Genomic DNA, 16,711 nt, shown 5'->3' on the forward strand with positions numbered 1-16,711 from the left:
AGGCGCGAGCGGTTTTCAGTGAATCAGGCATAATTGGGCTATCATTGCAGTGCATAAAAACAACCCAATAGCTCTGCTACATATTAGAGGTCAACCCACATACGTTTCCAGGCTCTGCCGATTCCGATTAGCTTCATTTTGAATTGTACTTTTAATGTACAGACTGCTCAAATGCAGACGATGTTTAGCTGACAAATTCTGTGTTGGTGTTTCAGAATGAACATATACTTTCAGCAAATAACTGAATGTTAATTTGGTAAATCAGAAATTAACTTGCTCCAGTGGAGCCATGACTACCTTTCTTTGAATAGAATGTGACTTTTTTTATTTTTTTATTTTTTACTTCAGCACATTAACAGACAGCACAGTAAAGATTTAATGAGGACCACAAGAGATGGATATTTGAAAGTAGCTGTGTGACACCATTTAATTTAGATTTGCCGAGAGCAAATTAAATATACTAGCTTCCTGCTATAGAACAGATAATAATACAGAGAGAGAAAAAAACTAATTTACTGGTAAAAATGTCTAATTGAAATATATTTGGGGCAAAAGAAAATCTGACTACTGCATGTGCACTGCAAGACACTGTCGATACCAAAGATGCCTTTTAGTCTTTCCTTAGACCATGTTTGAATTTCGTATTCATCATTTCAAGAATTTAATTTCACACCACATATTTCTCTCTTTCAAACTGCAAATCATTTCCCCGATTGTTTACTTTCTCTGACTAACGCAGAAACACTGGGGACACAGTGGACATGAATTTTATTTTATTAGAGTATCACTGGAGCATATGTGCACAGTAGAACTAAAACTAATGTGAACCTAAAACCTCTGGAGGGTTTTTAAGCTCGAAAGGTCTGACAAAGAAAACTGGACTTCACTTTAAGTACTAGGCACCAAATAAGGATATTAACAATAACCACTGCCATCATTTATAAACTTTATGAAATGAACGTAAGAGATTTCTGTTGAATTCTTTCATTTTAACTGTCTTTTTTTTTTTCAAATGTAGTGGCCTTGAAAGTTCTACACAGGTCGACCTCTACGTACATAGCCAAAGAAGTGCCTTATGCGCTAATAAGCTAATAATTACTGTTACTTCTTTAATTTAACATGCTCTTACCTTCTCTGAGCTCTTTGTGAAGAAACAACATAAGTCACAGAATAGCAAACTATGACCACATTGATGTCTACTTGCGCTGTCACAGCACTTATTCATATATATATAATTGTATTTTGTGTTAATATACTGTATAGGCTTATACACATATCTACTGACGTTATCCTTTAAAATGCATTGGAGCGCTTATCGTCCACTGGAAAACCTTACCCTAGAAACAGCAAAAATCCTCTACGTTTGTTGTGATGATGAGACAATGAAACATTACAATTACGAACATGCATTATAAAAATTTCCTGGGGAATTTAAAAAGATAATCTGTATAGACACCTAATCGAAAACATGCTTATTGAGCATTGTTTCAAGTGATTTAGAGAAATAAGTTAAAAGTAAATGCATGTGTATACATCAATGAATGACTTAATGCCAGTGAGGCTTGGTAATTTCATTTACCTATATCACCTTTTTCGCCAGAAGAAAGAATGGTTTTAAAAAAAAAAAAGAAAACAACAATAAAAATTATTGAGCAAATAATTCCAAACAACTACAACAACTGAAATTTAATTAAAGTTATGCCATCAGTGTCTCATCATGGTTCATATACCTGGCTACTGGTCAACACCACAGGTTTAACATCTACTGTACAGCTTTATAGTCTCCGGTGAGGCCTGGTTATTTAATGATTTGTAGCAATGGCTGAAGATTACACCCAGTCTCTATGATTTGTTTATTAATATTTTCGGCTTTATTTCTGTGTTCACCTGAGCAGATCTTCTTGTAGTTGGTGTTCTCCATGGGGTGGCCCGGAATCCGGCACTGGAAGCGGAACTGCCAGAACTCGGCGAACCACGGGTTCCTGGCGTTGGTGTCCAGCCGCAGCCTCAGGAAGTAGTCATCGAAGGACGTGACCTCGGCCGACTGCAGCTTGACGGTGATGCCGCCCTCCGCCTCCGGCTCGTACCCCTCCACCACCTCGTCCCGGTCCGCCCACCCGTCGCTGTGGGAGAGACGCTTGACCCGTTAACGCCCAAATCTTTTCCCCAGAGATTTCTTACATAAGCATCTACAGCCATCCAAAAAAACTTTCACAGACGGAAAAAGAGTGGCAGAGACTTTCGGCAACTTTATTCGCCCGCGGGCTTAAATGGGCTAACTTCAGCTGCTCCAGAAGACGTCTCCACCCCCATTTTATATGGGTCGCAGGGCGTACCAGGATGCGTTAGGATTCTTACTTGGCCTGGATAAGAACGTCTGCTTACAGCCTATAAATAAATAATATGCATTGTTTGAAAAACTGTTTTTCATCCACTGTTATTTTTTAGGGGGCTGAAATGAATGAGGGTCATATTTGCGGAGAATGTTACCTTAAAAAAGGGCACTGGAGAATAAATAGCATCGCCAGTTGGATATAATCCATTACGCAGTTAAATCTGCACCCATTCTTTCAGAGAGTGACCCACTTGTACATGCGAGCGTCTATAATTGTTACTAATTCAAAAACCCGAACTGCGGTTTCTTTGCCATTCTCCTTCCTGCTTTATGCATTATTGAGAGTGTGTTCCTGTACCGGCAATAAAAGGTTTGACATTATTCATTATATTCCGAATATGCTTTTAATTCCGCGAGAGAGGTGAGAGAGAGGTGAGAGAGAGGTGAGGTGAAACCGTCAGAATGGTGGTGAAAGGGAGCTCGGGCAGACCGGGGGGAATTCTGGGATTGCTGGCTGGAGCAGATCCGAGCTCAGCGAGCTACGATGGCCGATGTCGTGAAAGTGCGGAGGTCGGAAAGAGGCTGGGAGACAGGGCCAATAAAGAGGAGAGTTTTACACCTCTTTAAAAAACCCTGTTAATGCAACAATGTCTGAGGGGGTCAAGAGCACAGGAAATGGACCTTTCTGTGGGTTGCAGTGGAGAAGGCTCAGATGGTCTCCCTTCTTCAGGAAAACAGTTTCGTTATTTAAAAAAAAAGATACAAATAACACTAAATTATGTACATCTGCAGCACATAGAATGCGATACACGGCAGGCTGCGTTGTGCTCCGCGGATGTGCAGAGAACATGGTGTTCGGCTGGGAGCCTTGTCTGTCATGACGCACAGGCATAAGGGTGAATCACTTAAGGGTAAACCCATTAAGGCGCAAGATCACAAATACTGTATGTGGTTAGAATGTTCTCAGCTGATGACATTCTAATGCTGATGTCACAATCACTACTGGTAACGGAATGCAGTGGGGTTCTAGAACACTGATTTAGTATTTTGGAAGAAAGAAAGAAAAAAAACCTACTCTTCAAAGTGTTAATAGAATCCTTGTCAAGCTGAGCCAGGCATCGCGTCCGTCTCCGATCCATATGTCTGTCTCTGGGCTTGCGCCCAGCACTGCTGTCCCCACCAGCCTAACCCTGCCTCTCAGCCAAACACATAATATGCCTGTCTTCTGGGTACTGTCTAAAGGCTGAGAGTGGCCAAGGCTTGAAACCCAAAATGTCTACACCACTAGGGCCCCGTGGCTACTCAAGCTATTTTTTTGAGGGTACATCGCCGTGCATGCACGTCCATAATTATGAACCCCTGAAAATGATGTCATCAAAGGCTGTCTCAAAATGTAAGGCAGCCGTCCTGGACATGGCTCAAGGTCGCTCCCCAAATGTACGGCCATTTTGGGATGACTATCACCAGCAGTCAGTACATTCAATAATAGGTTTAATCAGGAAAACAAACAGGCTTGACTGTAAATATTACCTGCAACAGCAATAAGCTTCAAGTCTGTGGATAGGAGAGCAAATAATCATGCAAACAAGAGCGACAGTCTCACAGTGGATCGCCTGTGGGCCTCAAATTCAATTATTGTTCACAAACTTTTATTTTTTTTAATCTTTTGTTTTTGCTGCCGGATTCATTTATGAAAGAAATGAATTATTCACCGAACGGAAAAAAAAGAGGATTAAATCTTTAAAATATGCATAGCGTCTTGTCCCTTTTTTCAACTTCCTTAAAAAACTCGATCGCGTTCTCAACGGGCGAAGTGTGCTCGCCGACCGACTTAAAATAATCGCCAACTGAACTGGGACGGCCCGTGACAGGCCAACCGCGAGGACACGCGTGAGCGAGCTGACCGGGTTAGATACGAGAAAGGGCGGAGGAGAAAGAAAAACTGATATTAATAAATAAATAATACTCCCATCTTCCCGACACCCCTGGATATTACTCAGGGAGAGCACAGAAGAGTGTTTGCTACCCCCCCCCCCCCCCGTCTAGAGAAAGAAGGGACTCCAAACCCACGCTAGCAGCCATTAAAAGCCCATCAGAGTGCCTTAATTTATTTATTGTGTCGCCCTTTAGGAGCGTATCTATGGAGTAGACAGAGGGCAATGGCAATGTTGTCTTCTCCCATGTTCTCCCTCTTCCTCGTTCAGCTTGCATTCCCCTGATAAAAATAAAAAAAAGTATTACCTTAAATCTGTTCCCTGCTGTGAAGGCGCCACCCTTGTTACACAAGTGGGTGGCATTTCTGAGTGACTGATGAAGAACCAACGGTATTTCGTCTTGAAACCTAAAGGTCACAGGTTCGATTCCCCGATTGGACGCTGTCGTTGTATCCCATGAGCAAGGTACTCAACCTGCATTGCTTCAGTACACATCCAGTTGTATAAATGGATGCGATGTAAATGCTACGTAGAGAGTTGTGTAAGTCGCTCTGGATAACAGCGTCTGCTAAATGCCTGTAATGTAATGTTAATGTAATATTTCAAAAACGGTATTAAATAAATAAATAACCAAACGTGTTAATAAAAAAATCTTGGCGATAGGGAAATCAGTTCGCCGGCGGTAAGTGGGAGTCCCGCGGAGCCGAAATGATAATAGAATGCCGGCAATTTCAAAGCCGCCGTTTTGCGGCTGTTCGCCGCGTTCGACAGATTTATCGGGAGATACCGGGGAAGTGCTCGTAAGCCATGAGAGATTCGCCACAGAGCGAGTCAAGCCTTTTTCTAACTGTCAATATGACACATGAAAAATAAACGAGATGCACTGACTCCCTCCTGAAATGAGAACGAGCAGATAAAAAATTTTAGTTTGGGAAAAAAAAGAAAAAAGAGAAACCTCCAGCGGAAGACGTGCCGGGAGGCCGAAACGAGATGGGCAAACCGCTCTGCCTGTTTCCTTTCCTTTTTTCCGTCTTTTTTCTTTCTTTTTTTTTTTGCAAAAACACAGAGAAAATGAAAAAAAAAGAATAATAAACTGGTACTTTTTTTCCCCCCCAAAGGGATACTGTTGACTCATTCAAGGCCTTTCTTTCAATAAACACCACACCCATCCAGAAAAGCTCACTGTAGGATTCAGCAGTGGTGGGAGGGGGGGGGGGCAGACATAGAGAACCAGGTCAACTCAAACCCCACCCCCCTGCCATTCCACTCCGAACCTCCAGGGGGCACTCAAGGACACGTTGGCAACCATGCCCTGTGTCCTCTTCACTTTGTTATATTCACTGATGACGAACAGGCCAGCACCAGCACCATGTGCCAGCTCTATGTGGGCCAGACACGGCCTCTGAAATATGGAGGTAGATGTACCCCCATCAGAGGAAGCAACGGCCCGAGTGTGAATTTCTGTTGCTGTTCTCCAAAAAAACGCAGAGCCGGGCTCTATTAAAATGCAAAACCGTGTAAGCCAAGGACCATCAGCTATCAGCTTGCACAACACAGACGGAACAAAGACTGGGATAAATTATAGGGCAATGGACCGACCCTCTTCCATCAAAGCAATAACAGCAGGGTTGGATGAATTCTCCTAGTCTCCCAGTGTTCAAGGCGCTGACAAACAACGTCTGCTCCGTCGAATGCGATTCACGGCGGGTCGCAGGCCCGAGAATGTCTCCACACCTACTGGGTTTTTTTTTTCTCTTTGGTGGGAATCTGTCGGTGCGGATTCATCAGCAGGCCGGAGCCATCCTGCACACCTCGGCTCTTTCCAAATATCTCTCAGACCGCGCGCCGAACGCAAAACACACGCGCCGCACCGCACACGCACCGCACCGCACACGCACCGCACACGCACCGCACCGCACCGCACACGCACCGCACCGCACACGCACCGCACCCCGCCCCCGAGGGGACGTCCATAAACACACTGTCTATTCCACGCAGGAAGGCGGATGCTTTTCCTATGAGACGGACGGGCCTGCGGTTCTGGTCTGACGGCGGGCGTACGACAGCAGACGCTCCCCCAGAATAAGAGCCCGCATCGCCGGTGCTGCGCAGTTTCCGGGGAAGAAGTCAGAGCGTTAAAATATAAACCCTGAGGAGTGGCAGGGGGGTACCCAAGGGGTACAAAAAACAAGGCCCCTGAGGGGACGAAGGAACAGAAAATGTACGAGGAACCAGCACGACAACGTATTCCACAACAAAAAAATATTCCACATTGTGTTTATTATTGCATTTTTCAGAATTATGCGACTTGTGATGAAATTCATATTCTGACACATTGTGTTCCAGTACGTTATGATGAAACATAAAAAGCATCATGATTTTTATTTTAATTTTTTTAATTGGGAGCTACTTTTAATATGATGAGACTGGCCTCCAGTCACGTGTCCGTTATTTTAAAATGACATTGCAAATCATGTGACAGTTTAGGTCACACTGTTGAGAGAGTAGGCTGTTATATCATAACTTCTGTCTGACCGTTAACCCTTTAAAGTGTAGGGTCCCATGTATTATGTAATAAGAATGTTCTTAACTGAACATTCTAATTCTGATGTAACAATCACTACTGGTAGTTAAAAGCAATGGGGTTAAACAATTTTGGAAAAAAAAAAGAAGAAAATTCCAAAAAACAGACTCCTCAAAGGGTTAAGGGTGACCTGCTTTGTTCTTTGACAGACGCAGGTTCCCTGTAGCTGTTGTGGATCAGGACAGCGCAGGGAATTCTGGGTCTCGAGAAGGACTGCGGGTCCGAAGCTGCAGACGAACCGCATCGGCACCTTAGCAACCGAGACACAGCATCCCCAACCTCACGCGCACAAACCTCAACTCGTTTTTTCCCTCCCACTGCGGGAAAAAAAAAAACCTGTGCCACACAATGCTAATACGGAAAAGCCTGTGTTTACACAGTCACACAAAACACACAGGAAATGGCATTACTGCAGAAAGCTGATTACGAAAATGAGCCATCACGGCAGGGCGACAACAGACGAGCAGCATTTACAGCAATTACAGGGCAAACAAATAAATAAAGAGTTTTGATAATGGCAGGATTCTGGAACCATTTACATAAAATTCCAAAATGAGTCAAATACAGAGAGGAGAAATGTGCAGATAACCATTTTATGATGGAACCATTTTTTGGCATAACTGCACATAAGGGATGTATTTCTATATCCAAAATGAGTGTTTTTGTTTTGTTTTTGGTCACACGTGGTGAACCAGCATATTGCTGTCTTCAAGCATAAACCCAGTTTCTCCATTTTGGTTTTTTAACACACGTTGGAAGTTCTTCCGCAGCTCCACATTATGTCTGAGCTTCATACCTCAACAATTAATCTCAAATGTTAAAACCATAATGATCACTGAAAAATGGGGAACAGAAACTGTTTTTTTTCTTTCCTGAGCACTCTCAGTTTTTGTGAATGGCACTGCAGCGTTTTGGCCCAAACTTTCCGTGACTTTCACCGGATTTCATCACTGCTGTTTTTGTTCTGCTCAAAGCAGAGGGGTGAGTGGAGTACCCCTTGTGTGACCCAGATTTCTGAGCTCTGGAGTTCAGCTGTGAATTTTGGCCAACAACGATAAAATGGCTTCTGAAAGGTGGCCTGTAATCTAGCCAGCCCAGCAGCAGCTGAGAAACAGGAGCAGATTTATGTTATATTTTTCTGAAGGGTCAGTCAAGTTAGACTGATTTGCATATCGCTCACAATGAAGGAGTAAAATAATGCAGTGCATTAAAGTTTTAATGGGAGCAGCATGATGAAGGGATGAGAAAAAAGAGCGGTAAACAAGATTCAGTTTGAACTGCGTCAGATTATAAGCAAAAACAAGATCCGTGTCACGTCTGTTTTGAGAGATTTTGTTCTCCAGCAGCAGAAAAACAACAAAAAAAACGAAAGTGGCAACGACAGTGACACAAAAAAAAAACCAGTCATGAAGAGCGGGCTCTAGACGGGAGCGAAGCGGCCAACAGAGGAGCAGCAGGGCGTCCTGCAGGCCAGACTAAATCCGGACCGCACCAGCGCCATCTGTGACTGGCACTGGCAACCGAAGAGCCAAAATGGCGCCCGGGGACCGGGAGTTGCGCGTGGCCGGGTAAGTGGCTTCACGCTTGCCAGCGGCTCCTCTGATCAGTTCGGCGCCGAGAGAAACAGAAGCGGCCAGCTGACTGGAAATTGGGGGGGTTGGGGAGGGGCGGTTGGGGTTGTATATTGCTGTATGGAAACATAGGGAAATTTCTCCTTGGTCCCCTGTCTGGAACCAAACTTAGTTCTTTTTTTAAAAGGAAACGCGCCTTGGCAGGCTGAGAAGATACATTAACCTAACAAATGCGGCAAAAACAGGAATCAATGCAGCGATGTGATGGAATGTTCAGGGAACAAGGCATTTAACCTGAAAGTTGCAGATTCAATTCCCAGGCAGGACAACTGCCGTTGTACCCTTGAGCAAGGTGATTAACCTGCACTGCTTCAGTATATGTCCAGCTGAATAAATGGATGCAATATAAAACAGTTGAGTGAGTTGCTCTGGATAAGAGCCTGCAATGTAAGGTAAGATGCAGGCAATCACCATATTATCCATTGACACTGGGAACGGGAGAGAATTGAAGTCACAGGTTCCCACAAAACAACGTCAAAAGCAGACAATGTGACAGCCAACAGGGCTAGACTCCTTTCCATTGTATTTAAGATAAGAGAGGGTGTATTCCTATTTCTCGCCCAATGCATGCTGGGGTAGGGTCCAGCACCCCTACAACCCTGATCAGGAATAAGCGCGTATAGATAATGGATGGATGGATGGATGGATAGATGAATGAGTTAGGCTGATCTCACATGCCCTGTGATGCCAAGCTGAGGAATACGGGGTTAAATTCACAAAAAACAAAATGCGTGTCATCGCCCTTTTCCAGCAGCGCTTGTTCTCATTTCCTGTCCGTGACACGCACGGGGGGGCACACCCCAAAAAAATTAAATCCCCAACCAGGAAACAGCCGCTCGTCCTGAAGTTTGACTGTGAGAACAAATCAAAGCCACAAAGGGTCGGCACCGCAAAGACAAAATCGTCGTAAAAATAATAATAATTTCACTCCCAACATCAAGGCTGTTCTCCTGTTCCTTTCTCCCTTTCCACAGTCCACAGCGCACGCTCTCTGTGAGTTTCCGCATGAAGGACGAGCCACTTCAGCTCTTCCAGCTCTTTTTTTGATTACAAATTCATGGAGGGGGAATTTTATGTTAAGCTGCAGCCGCCGCAGACAGAATTCCGCAGAAAATCAATATGGCCGAACCGACCGCGGTGAATATTAAAGACGTCCGTTTTGCAACCGCGAAAAAATACCTCAGAAAGTCCCGCGCTCTCGTTCACACCGAATGCAATTTCAAATACACATCATACGTACTATGTGCTTTGGTACACTGAACATATAAGAGCATAACACACATCGATATGCAAAGGTTAAAACATGTTAAAGAAATAAAAAACTCTTTTCCCTTAATTTTAGCTTGGGCAAGGTGATTTTCTGAAATTACAGAAAGTGCTTTTTTGCAGTGCCAGGCTTCAGTTCTCGTAAAAACGTGCTGTAAACACAAACGGGTAAAAATATGCTGTTTCAAACTATTTTTAACTTGTGTGTTGGGTACGATAAAACGTGCTAACACGGACAACAGGAGGCAGCGAATTAGCCCCCGGTGATGAAACACTGAAATTAAAATACATATTTCATAAAGAGATTCCATATTAGCCAGCAATTTTTCAGCATTTCCCTCCCCAACAAGTAGACACCTAAAAAAAGTTCCAAGGACACCTAAAATTGTATGTTCCATATACCTATTGCTAAATTCATTACAGTAACTGTCATTAATGATATGTACTTCCTGTGATTGATTTAATTGATATGTTCAAGCTTCACATTAAACACTGTAGATTAACTCTGAAAAACTACTGACGGCCACAGGTTGTCCTTATTGATGAAAATCAAGCAACCATGGCCAAATAGTAAGCAAGTGCAGTTCCAAAGTAAAGTAATATGCCACATATTCAGTTGCATCGGTGACTGTGAAATAAAATGAAGGCTGGTTTCGCTCATCCTCGTCTTTGAAGTTGAGCGAGCGCTGCTTCAATGACATCAATATGAAACGTGCCCGTCATTTCAATCTAGCACGCAATTAACAGTGCAGGATTTTTTTTATTGAAGTAACATGGTTATTGGAGTTATTTGTCTCGTAAAATGAAATAGCCTACTTCATTTATAGCAGGAAGAAAATGACATCAGGGCAAGCCACATTTGTCATTAAGAAATTTCGAGTACTGCAAATTTAACCACGTCAGCGGTGTCCTCCTCTTCCAACGGTAATAACTGCCATGGTCATTACCATGGTTACACACTGCCCGGCTTTCAAATACTCTGTGCTGCATTACCACCAGGTCATCTTTAAAAATCAACGCTTACCGCAAGTGGTAATTTGTGACCATCTTTGCGAATCAGTCATGCCCTGTATGGAGCCCCATTTGCATAAAGATTTGCCAGTTTTGCCAGCTTTCGAAATTTATGCAGATAACAGCGTTTCAATATGCACGACCCAGGCATCGCGATGCGTCTCCGTTTCCCTGGTAATGCGCAATCCGCCCACTTTCAGGCACCCTGAGAATCATATTTTACACAAAAAAAATTTTTTTCCTGGTACTTGCAACAGTTCAACGGCCGCAAAACTATTAATGATAGGGGCCCCCGAAATAGACACCTTGGGATGCAGTCCTGTGATGCATGAACCGTTTCGTTTCTAAACACAGACCTGAGCAGAAAACACAGAGGACTCTCTCTATTTCTTTCTCTCTCTCTCTATCTCTCTCTCTCTCTCTCTCTCTCCAGGTACTGATGAGCTCTGCTTCTTGCGAGCTGTGCAGTGGTTTAGAGAGAAACCGAGAAAACACCTCTTCAGCGCCGAGGCAGCACCTGCTAATAGACTGAGACTGCGAACGCAGCGGGAGAGCGATCCTCTGAAGCCATTGCTCAGCTGATAGACTGTGACTACAAGCACAGGTGGAGGTCATCCGAGATCTTCCCATGTCTCACCACTAACAAAGTATCGGTTGATGCCCCAACATAACAAGAATTCATTAATTTCAGTCTTTTCATACACCATATTGACTTCTCACACACTGTCATTAGGTGTTCCCTAGGGATCAGTGTCAGGCCCCACACTGTTGTCACATTCTACTTAATCAGTTGGATATGCTACTTGCTCCTATGGGTCTTAATACCACAGTTAGGCTGAAGAGCCTGAGCTCTCACTCTGTTCCCTCTCTGAAGCACAGAGCTCTATTTTTTACTAAAACATATAAATCAGAGGCCTCTTCCTGGATGTCAAACCACAAAGCAGACCTGCAGCGCTTACCAGCTTCATCTTTAGCTGTGGAACAGCTCTCTACACCTGCTGCGAGACCATGTCTCTTCCTGTTGACCGGACTGGACCTCGCAGGACCACGCTCATTTGACCCTTTGAAGAGTAGGGTTTTCTGGAATGTTTTTTTTTTTTTTCCAGTGTTCTAGAACTCCACTGCTTTCTATTACCAGCAGCGATTGTGACATCAGCATTAGAATGTTCAGTTAAGAACGTTCTGATCAGACATTATCAATTCATATTTGCGCCATAAAGCCACAGTGGTACTGCTAAAAAAATATCCTGCTGTGAGGTTTTTTGATGACACAAGTATTGATTATTATTGATTAGCTCTCTCCATGAGATATTTACTGTGTTTTACGCCGTTGCTTTTTCAGCAGTGTAGGAAGGCCGCTGTGCGAATCACAGAAAATAATTTTCAGCGAGCAAACCTCCCTGCTGGGTCCCCCTGAGAGACTGTGGTTGTGTACGGAAATCTCACCATGTGTTTAAAAAAAAAAAAAAACATAAATCTCAATAAATATTTATCATCTAATTTACTTCAGCCTGGCGTTTGCTTGTTTTTGAAGTTGGCTTTTTTAGATGCAATCGGATTAATCAAAACTTTGCTGGTGAGATACTGCGGGTCCTTTCCTTCGCCTCAGATTGCGTATGCTGGAACAGTTGCTATTTTTTATTTATATTTTTAAAAAGCACTTTAAAACACTGTTTGTGACAGAACAGTGCCTTTCTTTCATTCATCAACTGGTTTTACATGTATTTCACTCTGTCCCTGGTACCTATTGACGTGAAAAGTGATGTCATAAAATAAACTGAAAATATGACTAAAATATGACATTGCTGACAGAATAAGGGTGTGGTTTGTAAAGCTGACTGGCATAGTTTAAGTTAAGGTGCTCGGTTTGTGTCCCAGAACAGAGGTTGCAGGATCAAATCCAGGGTGAAGGGGGCCACAGTCACTTGGTTTTTTTTGTCCCTGGTATAGATGCTGGTAGACCTGACCTGCTTCGGCAAACGTGCGGCTCCACATGTAAGACATAAATGAGCCTGAACAGGAAACTCCGCTCTGTAAATAAATCATGCGATGGAGAACACAGGCGTGTGGATGGACGAGCTCCATTCGCCATGGAAACAAGCAGTCACGAGGACCCCAGAGCTCCTTCCACCAGCCTCTGTTGCCGCTATTGTTTAGCCGCCATTTCCTAATGTTTATCTGCAGTGGCATAGCCACTTAGATGCTTTGCTACAGAGTTGCCTGACCTTGCTCCTGGAGATCTACCAACCCATAGGTTTTCATTTTAACCCTAATTTGGCACACCGGAGTCAACTAATTAACAGCTCAAGGAGACCGATATAGCTGCTGAATGAGGTGTGCTTTGTTAGGGCTGGAGTGGAAACCTACAGGACAGTTGATGTCCAGAAGCAGAGCCATATAAGAATCCTTGCACCGGCAGGATTGGGGGTTTTAGTCCCAATTATGCCACTTTCTGCATTCGGATCACCTTTCCTATCACACTCTCTGCTCCCCCCCCCCCCCCCACCCCCCCAATTAAAGTTTTAAAATGCCAGTAATCTGCTCTAGTTAAAGGTTTTATACATTAATGCCAAAAATCATATTAGATATGCCAAGGTAAATGTTTTTAAAGCATCATCCTCTGGGATGAACAGGCTTTCGTTTATTCATGGATTTTTATTTATTTATTTATTTATTTATTTTTCAGTACTAGGTTCAATGCGAACGGATAAGTTGAAGTGCATGAATTGATTTACTCAGAGAGCAAAATATTCAGTGTTCAACCAACTGGAACAGATCATGTATATAAATATATATGAGTCCGATACGGACCGAATGTAAAAAAAAAACCTCCATCAGAGCTTATTTTACAATCAGACTTCTGCTGCATGGGGCCACTTGGGGACTATGTAGCACGCAGCCGAAATGCCACCCTTCGCGAAAAAAGGTCGTTATTGTTTGTGGAGCGGCCCCATGAAGAAAATATTATTTTAAGAAATATGCACCGCTCTCTCGCTCAGCCGACGAGTGAGTGCTTCTGCTCTGTTCGGCGCGCGTGTGTGTGCGGGGGCGCGGAAATTGCTCCCCTCTCCCAAAATCTCTCTCCTTTCATTTTGCAACCCCTCGGGGACCGGCATTGGGCGGCCCACGGTTCCCCTGCGCTCTGCGGCGAGCGTTCCATTACATCGCATTACACGCCCCCCCCCGCCCCCCACCGTGTTTATACCCCCGCGAAATTTAACAGCCCTCAATTTTCTGCCACTTTACTGAGGTGCAATTTTATGCAATTTAGCCCGGAATAATAGCGCCGTTACATTTTGAAATGTGTCTTTTTTTTCTTTTTTTTTTGGCGTCCCCACCTCTCCTTCCTTTTAAAATTGTCAATAAAACAGCATTCAGTATCGGGGAGTGAACCGAAAAACATTTTTTCCATTGCCCATTGTCATTCAGAAAGTGGGTCTTTGAGTCTAACTTCACTGTATCAGAAATTCTTTTTTTAGGGCAGGCTAAAACCATCAGTTTGAGCAACTGCATTATGCAGTTTTGTACTTTTGTAATTCATTGTGGAGTAATGACTGTCCCCTATGCAAGAACCATGACAAAAAGCATATAAATAGGCATAATTCATATTAATATTAGTGCCCTGCTCCACACTGAGAATGACCATTAATACATATGCTAGCACTGTGAACCAACAATCACTACTGGTAACTGAAAGCAGTGGAGTTCTACAACACTGACTAAGAATTTAAAAAACATTTTTAAAAAACCTACTCTTCAAAGGGTTAAACGTGCAAATTCAAAAGAGAGAAGACACATCACCTGCACACACACAAATAAAACCCCACATTTTTGTTTCCAGCAGTATGTGAAAGGACTCTTTCAGACACAGTCACCTGGGAGTTGAACTGATAATGCACCGTATTCAATGTAAAGCAAAACCCAGACGGCCTTTCCTTTCACTCAAGACAAACACAAACTCAACTGTCCCCAGTGCTCCAGTGTCACAGAGTTCCGAAAACTAGTTTCATTCCATAAACTCTATTAATTGTACGCTGAGATTTTTGACACGCTTAACGGTAAGAAATGAGGAGGGAATTACAAACCCCCAAGCGTACAATTAAATTTGTCCTCAAGCTGCTCGGTGCATGTGGCATCGCTGATTTCACACCGAGCAGTGGATCGCGGTTTGATCCGGTTACGTCTATCAATTAGGGACGTGCGCGGAGACGAGAAACCTTTTCGCAAAGCGGGGCCTTTGACATTCATTTCTTTAATGATCGCAATGAATTATCTACCACACGACTACGGCCGGCTCGCACACACACTCTCTCTCTCTCTCTCACACACACACAGCATGTCAGACATTTCCACACACACACTCACACACACACAGTGTGTGAGATATTTCCACATACACACACACAGCGTGTGAGATATTTCCACACATACGTGTACACACACACACACACAAACACACACACTGCAAGACAATTCCACACATACATGCACACACACACACACACACTCTTCTCACACACAAAAACACACACACACACACATACACACACACACTCTTCTCACACACACACACACACACACATATTCATTCAGATGGCCTGATTAGAGCAGGGATATTCCTCAGCTGGTTAGAATACATTAGCATGCAGGGCTCCAGTTGTGCACTGTCACTTTTCTCAAACACGACGGCAGTTTAATGCTAATGAATAATTAACCATGCGCAATCATAAGCTCCTGGGACAACAGCTACCCCATGCAGTAAGTATAATGACTCAAACTACTGTAATGAACACAACAATTGCCGAGTTGTTTTAAAATACAAGGGAGTTAAGGCACTGAAAACAAGGGCATGGTGGGAAGGTCGTGGTGTTGAATTTCTCTGGGAATAGCATATTTCCTTGTTGGGCACGTGGCCAACAGGGATTCAGAATGCCCATTGTGGCATCAAGAGCACCCACTGTGACATCAAGAGCACCCACTGTGACATCACAGCTGAGGATGACGAGATCACTGACTCAATGCACCAGTCTCTGAGTGAATCAGAACAGACTTCTGCAGATGCCCACACAGTGTCCAACCATCTGGCTACACAACGCCCTTGTGTCAAGTCACTACCCAGCCGACAACGTTTTACACAGAAACGGCATGATTCCTTCGTCCTTGTATCCTTTCCTCGCTTTCTTTCTTTGCGTCCACCGAAGGGTGGAGCTAGGAGCACGGAAAGGACGCAACGGAGGTAAAAAATAAACGAATGGAATTAGCCCGTGGTTCTCAAATCCCAGGTGAGTCACTTTGGGGCGTACCCATGACCACAGGCTTTGCATGGCGTTCCTCAGTACATATTCAGATTCATAAACGGACATGTTTTTATAAAGCTGTGCGAGTCTGTGCATTGCGCAACGGTGTCTCAACTTTGCTAACGGATAATTATTCGCCAGCAGTGATGCCACACAGGGCGGAAAAGAAGTGGGATGCGGCTTCTCCATCTGAAACACACCTGGTCCTCAAACCCCCCCCCCCCCCCCTCCCCGCCCCCCGCCCCACAGCACCCCCCACTCCCCCTCAACCTCAACCCAACACAGATGGCCTTCTGTCAGTGCCTGCTCTAACCCCCTGAACAAGACACCATGATTTCTCATGCCATTGTGTCTTCCCCCCCCCACACCCGACCCCCCACCCCCACCCTCCACCCTCCACCCACACTCTTTGTCTGACTTGAAGGTGCAGGCGTTAGTTAGCATGAGAAAGACGGCCAGCCCTTTGAAGAGCAGACAGCTCGGCGAGCTCGCCCCCCCGCCCGCCCGCGTCACGGCGAAGAGCGGTCGGACCGCGGCGCGGCGGGTTCGCTGTCGCCGCCGAAGGAGAGAGAGCGAGAGACGGTTCTCACGGCAAAGTGAGCCCGTGTCAGGGCGACGCGTCCATCCCGGGCTCCAGCCTCATGCCTCATTCA

At 44.4% G+C, this 16,711-nt stretch overlaps 1 protein-coding gene across 2 annotated transcripts in view; it reads right to left on the bottom strand.

The window, feature by feature from the left end:
- grm1a (glutamate receptor, metabotropic 1a) overlaps positions 1 to 16,711 on the bottom strand; it is a 49,058-nt gene that overhangs the window by 14,760 nt on the left and 17,587 nt on the right. The window contains exons 4-6 of one of the 2 annotated variants that reach the window (XM_035420824.1): positions 1,888 to 2,123; positions 1,580 to 1,588; positions 1,130 to 1,141 (exon numbers count right to left, since the gene is read on the bottom strand). In XM_035420824.1, coding sequence (XP_035276715.1) covers positions 1,130 to 1,141; positions 1,580 to 1,588; positions 1,888 to 2,123 — 257 coding nt within the window. The remainder of the gene's footprint in view (positions 1 to 1,129; positions 1,142 to 1,579; positions 1,589 to 1,887; positions 2,124 to 16,711) is intronic. The other variant, XM_035420825.1, reaches the window with a different exon arrangement.

Source organism: Anguilla anguilla, chromosome 6 (genome assembly GCF_013347855.1).
Source record: "Anguilla anguilla isolate fAngAng1 chromosome 6, fAngAng1.pri, whole genome shotgun sequence".
NCBI classification, from domain to species: domain Eukaryota; kingdom Metazoa; phylum Chordata; class Actinopteri; order Anguilliformes; family Anguillidae; genus Anguilla; species Anguilla anguilla.